Consider the following 6,000-nt stretch of genomic DNA (forward strand, 5'->3'; position numbering starts at 1 on the left):
GAAAGGAGGGGGAGGGGAGGGAAAGGGGAGTGATCTGGTGTCCTCATTACCCTTAAGTAGTATTTGTTACTAGTTTAAGGTCAGAGGGGAAGGAGAGAGGATGGGGGAGGGAGGGGGGATGGAAGGGGCTGTGATCTGGTGTCCTCATTGCCCTTAAGTAGTATGTCCTTTAAGTATGGTCCTTTGTGTCAACTAGATACGTCTTTGCAGTGGTGAAAACACATTCTCGTTGACATTCCAACAGTAGCAAATCAAGTGAGCGACAGGGGGACAGATTAATGTTCTTTTAATGTATAGGGTGTTGGAGGCAAGTGGGGGCAGAGCAGCATGGTGATAGGAAAGATCAGTGGGGTGTAAGTATTGTCTGATGGTTGTGGCATCAATCTCACCACTACAGACACATAGCTAATAGCTCATAGAAGTTATTGGGAGGGAAAGAGAGTGATAGCAACACTGTTGTGCTACTTCTCAGTGAGGGCTAAAGCATGAGGGCCTGGTTCAGAAACATCATGAAATCCATCTGTTTTACAGATCACTAATAGCATGGTATATATAATGTTCACTACGCAAGTCCAAGACACAAGTAACTTATATCTGTCTTAACTTACATTTGCAATTGCCCGTATTCACAAAGAAGATAGACTTATGGCTGAACATGTGCCCTTGCATGCCATAGGTTTCTTTACTGTGCATAGCTTACACAATGAGTAAGTGTACAAAAAGGTTCTAATTATTACATTCCTTTGTTTTTCCTTCTGATTGCAAGTCATGTTCCCGTGATGGTTGTGTCTTCCTATACATATGCTGCCAATCTGACAACAAATCAAGTATTTTCCCAAATGTACATTACGTCACTTACATCAAAATCACCCAGACATTAATAGTGTGTGCAGATGGGTATACACCTACCACACAGATCACTGAACAGATCATATACCTCTAACGTGTTAGTGGCCCAAGTATCTCATTGACAGGTGTTTTTGTGGGCACTGTCTGCTAATGGAGCACGCCATCTTGGATTCCTTTTCAGATACCTCCGCCATGGTGCCAAATGGGGTGGGATGCTATGGCTGCATTGGGAAATCTAAACATGATGAATGTACACCCACCACTGCTCCTGAGGTCTCCTGCTTCAATGACTACACATCCTGCTTTGATGGCAACACATCCGTCACTGTAGGTGAGTCTGCGTGTACTGCCTGTCGGTGCCTCCATGTCCCTCATGCCTACCTCAGTAAGTCACTGAAGGAAATATGAATGTTCTCCAGATTGTTCTCCTTATGTAAAAAAAAACCTTTAGAGTACCAATGAGTAGGTGCTTCTTTTAAAGGAGGGTGGCTGTGAAGAGTACTGTGGAAAGGTTTATGTAGAGAAGCTCCACATTTGCCATCAGTCTGTAGTATATATTTAGGGGTGTATGTCTGCTATATCGGCTTTTCTACTGTAATGACCATTCTTCTGATTTTTCTCATAGGAAACTCCACCGTAAATTTGCCCATAAAGAGCTGCTCCAAAGAGCCCGTCTGTGTCAAGGAGACTTTGAGATTGGGAGGCGCAACATTCCACACCAAAGGCGCCTGCTGCTCTGGCCAATTGTGCAACCAGGATCTGTCCAATAAAACTCAGAACACACCCTTACCCATGCTAGTGGTGCTCCTGGATGGTGTCGAACAAACCACATCTGGGGACAATAAGACACGCCACAATGGCACTCAGGCCATGGCCATGTCCAGTGTCTCTCCTGGCGGGAACATTTCCACCAGCACAAATGGCACAAAGGCTACTGATACAGCATCTGAGATCAACCCTCTTGATAATAAACCCATGTACGTAACTTCACCAAGCACACTTGTCAAAGGTGATGCTAACCTTGCCTCCAGGGTGAATATCCCAGTTTGGGCAATCTTTTTTCTCGCTACTTTCAGTTTATAAGTCAACGCGCACCCTCTTTTTCAGACTGCAACCTCTTTTAATCCTTGACTTGGGACGCTGCTGGTTCACATTTGTTGCTTAGTTTGCTGGAGTCGGGCAGCGGCACGTGTTGTGCAGGATGTGTCGTAGAGCAGCAGTGTTTTCTGTTGTCTTGGTATTTTCTGCACATTTCTGAAGCTTTATTTTCTAATTAAGAGTAAAGAATGGGTTGAGAAATGCTAAACCTTTGACTTGTTCTAGAAATTGAGTTTAGGAAGAGCAGACTTGTGTGGTCATCAGAAAGTTGGGTTTCACACTGTAGACCGGCCATCTCCTCAGCAAGTTGAGTTTCAAAACTGCATAGAAGAGATTTCAGGAAATACCTTCTGGAGTTCTATGTCCCAAATGCCCCCTTCGTTTGCCTCATCCACTAATAATCAACAGCATTCACCCACCTACTGGGCCCCTGTTCTTTTTTTTACCACAACAATTTCCCAACACCCCAAGCTTTACGAACAAATGTTTTTTGCTGCTTTGTCGACTTGGTTGAAATGTGCACTATACGAGATGCTGCTGTTTAGGGTAGCCCTAGTGTATGGCTGTGGTTATTCTATCTGGCGTCGAATGAGTGTCATGTTGCACGAACATAGCTGGTGAGTTGCATTCCCACCTCTGGCATCTGAGAGCCACCTGCGGTCACAGGTTTGAATACTGGGGAGTGTCACGCCACCCTTCTGCCTTCCGAGGTGGATTAACCAAGTGCCATTATTTTTTTTATGATAATAACACCTGTTAATACATCACAGGTGGACTCCAGCAACTAACGCTGTACACAACAACACAATCACATTCATTTAAATAGACCTGTTATATTTCATTGAGGTGAGTTTCAGAATTCGAGATCCATGAGGTATTCAGGGCACTGAGTTTCTTTCAATGAACCTATCATATCTTCAGCAAGATGGATTTCTATAGCATTGAGAGCGGCAGGAATTTAAGTTTGCTAAAACAGACCCACGGTGAACACAAGAATGTGTTTGCAAAGTGTTGACATGTCAAGCTATGAAGATGTTATCGTAGTTACTGTGGTGTTACTTCATATCTTCAACCCATTTGCTTTGCACCATGAGGGAATATGTCTTTTTTTGGAAGATAAGATGTATAATGTAACTTCAGTAAGTAGTATTAGAAAGTGTAAATCTATCATACAATACCTATCATTGTTTCTCCACTCAATTGCTCACCCAATAAAGTTTCCCTCCTAAACCCTATTCTCCCCCTATTTTATCATCACTATATCCTGGCACCAAGTGATTGAATGTTCCATGTTTCTGTGTTGACAAGGTCAAACATGTCCCCATGGTAAATAGTAATGCAAGGGCATGTCATCTAACTTGGTAATTGTAGAGTGTTCCAGTAAGCAGCAAGTGGAATGGGCCAGGATATACCAAAACGCATCAATAAAATAAAAATGTTTGAAAAATCCCTATCATTGCATCAGGAACTTCATTGTGAGAGTTGTGGGTTAGTGGTGATTCCTGAATAATATGAAATTCATAATGTCAATGTATATGTTTTTTAAGGAAAGGTAAGATATGGTAAAGCAGCAATATATGGCCCCATTCTGCCAAATATTCTTGACTTCACTATGCAAGAAAAGAGCGAGGCAGGGGGGAGGGGTTGTTAGTGGACACGCCAAAGAAGCAGATCCTGCGTGGGTCCGCCCACACTTTCGATAATTTAGAAGAAGAAGAAGCAGATGAGAAGCCTGTCGTATTGAAGGGTGAAAGTCTGTGTTAGGGAGAATTCTCACCCTAGTGCTAAATTCCCTCTACCTTAGAGCCCTCCAGCTCTTTTGCTATATTTTGGGACTTTGAACTTTTCATTTTCAATGTGTTTTACTTTTGTGTTCTTTGAATATGGAGTTTTAAAACAACTCCATAGGCATAATCTTTTTCTTGTGTGTCACCCAACACCTTTAGTGCAGTGGCAGAGGGGTGTCTTTCAGACTCCCCAAGGTTAAATACCTTCTCTGGGACTGACTACTGTCTCCCAGAGCATGTGAAGTTAAATTGACTTTACTAGCCTCTTTACATTTACAGACCCAGCACACACTATCTTCCTATAGAGTGCTGGAAGGGTTGCCTAGCATCCCCTGAGTCAAAACACTCATGTAACAGTCAAATGTTACCCTTTCCCACTTGAAATGGCTGGTGGCAGTGGTTTTGATCAAACTATCATGATTTTTCCCAACCGTGAACAACAGTAGCTAAAAATCGGGTTAGCCATATTTTTCAATATCGCGCCAAAGACCTATCTGTAAAAACAGACTACGGTCAACTTTTTTCGCCGCTTCTTTTTGGAAAGGTCCTTCTTATGTTTAACTCTGCATGCCAAACCAGGTTTGGTCACTTTGTTTGTTGGCCTTTGGCGAGCTTCAGTGCTGAAGCCCTCCTCTGTCACCTGAGTGTCTGGGGTGGACAGGATGTGAGGGAGGTGCCCGAAACTCCCTGTGCTTAGTCTCAAAGGAGACCTGAATGCACTCTGGCGTGATTGGCCGGCCTGCTGTCCGGCAAGGACAGACACCCTGCTGTGTGAGTGACAGCCAGGCTGGAATGAATGGGGGAAATCTGTTTAAAAGCAGGTGTCTGGGACTTGGAAAGCAGAGTCGACCACTGGAACGAGAGAAATGAAGATGAGCTGTCAGAAGACGACTGCTGCAAATCCTGATCCACCGGTGAAGCCCTGCTGCAGTACTGAATTGACTCAAACTCCATTGACAGAGAAGCCCTTCAAGGTTAACTTCTTCCCTTGAGTTTGGTGGGAACAACCAACTAGCAAGCCACCTGGACACCGTCCCCATACTGGTCGAATTTTCTTCAAAGTGCTGTTGAAAACCGGATAGTCAGTGGGAAGGAAACCAGTTTGTGGACTTTAAGGCACTCACACTTTAAACCAACATTTTGCCAAGCTTGTGGCCTCTTCCCTGGGCAGTGCATGAACCTCCTGACGTCCTCCTTCTTGTCCCCACGACTGATGCTCAGGAAGAGAGAGATCTGCAGGAACTGCCAGGAACAACTGCCTCAGCTACAGCTTTTCGTCACTTACAAGGTATTTTGCAAGTGCGGTGCAGAACTCTGTTCGGCCGCGGTGAAAGCTTGTGAAACTTTCCCAACTTTGAAGGCTTGTCTTTCCCTAAACCAACATATAACTATTCGTCTGACCACATTCTTCTAAGAACCGTGGCAAAGACTTAACCGTTTACTACCAGAACTGTGCTATCCTATGCAAGAATCTGAACCATTGACTTTGGCCCAGACCTATTGAATTGAATTGTTGGTTGTAGTGAACTGAAACTATATGCCCTACCTCTGCAAAGTATTTGTGCTATAATTCTTTTAACCTTGTCTTTTTACCCCTTTTAAAAGTAACTGAAGTGCCATTTTGCTCCCACTTCAGGGAAGCTGAACTTGTTCAGAAACGTATTGGTTGTGTATTGTAGTGTATTAGATTGTGATATTGAGCTGCTCTTACTAGTGGAATGTTGTCCAACTGACTGTGTAAATAAATGTATATTCTTTTACCAAGAAACCTTGAGTAAGTGTTTGTTTGAACCACTGTGATTGCTAGTCTTTTGTGTAACCTATTGTACTGCTCACTTTACTCTTGAGATAGGTCTGGCTGCTCAGCCACTGCTACCACATTACTGTGTAATACAGGCTTGTACCAAAGGTGAAATTGTACTGACACTTGTAGTTTTAATTGTGTGTAGTGTTTCCAAAGGGTACTGCATGTGATTCTGCCTAACAGTCTGAAGACCTGGGATTCTGTGTGCCGGTAAGGTTCTATGGGTTTGTCAGAGAACACTTGGAAAAATGTGATCCAGAAGGGAGAACCCAAGATATAAGGCTGAAAGTGCCTGCGTTAAACTCACTCGCTACTTTGGGAGAGTGAGATAGGACTAGAGAGCACAGCTTAATCATTGCTACATTAATGGTTATGTGGTATCCGCTAGGCTTTTGTGTGGGTCTGCGGTGATTTGTGTGTATAGTGTAAGGTGTTAGATTTTAGAGTCGTGTAGGTTAATGT

At 43.5% G+C, this 6,000-nt stretch overlaps 1 protein-coding gene across 4 annotated transcripts in view; it reads left to right on the plus strand.

The window, feature by feature from the left end:
- Positions 1 to 3,394, plus strand: part of LOC138529547 (ly6/PLAUR domain-containing protein 3-like) — a 407,116-nt gene extending 403,722 nt beyond the window's left edge. For all 4 annotated transcript variants that reach the window (XM_069640840.1, XM_069640842.1, XM_069640843.1 and 1 more), the window contains 2 exons: positions 1,031 to 1,180; positions 1,475 to 3,394. In XM_069640840.1, coding sequence (XP_069496941.1) covers positions 1,031 to 1,180; positions 1,475 to 1,932 — 608 coding nt within the window. In that variant the 3' untranslated portion in view covers positions 1,933 to 3,394. The remainder of the gene's footprint in view (positions 1 to 1,030; positions 1,181 to 1,474) is intronic.
- The last annotated feature ends 2,606 nt before the right edge of the window (positions 3,395 to 6,000 follow it).

This window comes from Ambystoma mexicanum, chromosome 1q, assembly GCF_040938575.1.
Source record: "Ambystoma mexicanum isolate Mex_15411 chromosome 1q, UKY_AmexF1_1, whole genome shotgun sequence".
In the NCBI taxonomy this organism is placed as follows: Eukaryota; Metazoa; Chordata; class Amphibia; order Caudata; family Ambystomatidae; genus Ambystoma; species Ambystoma mexicanum.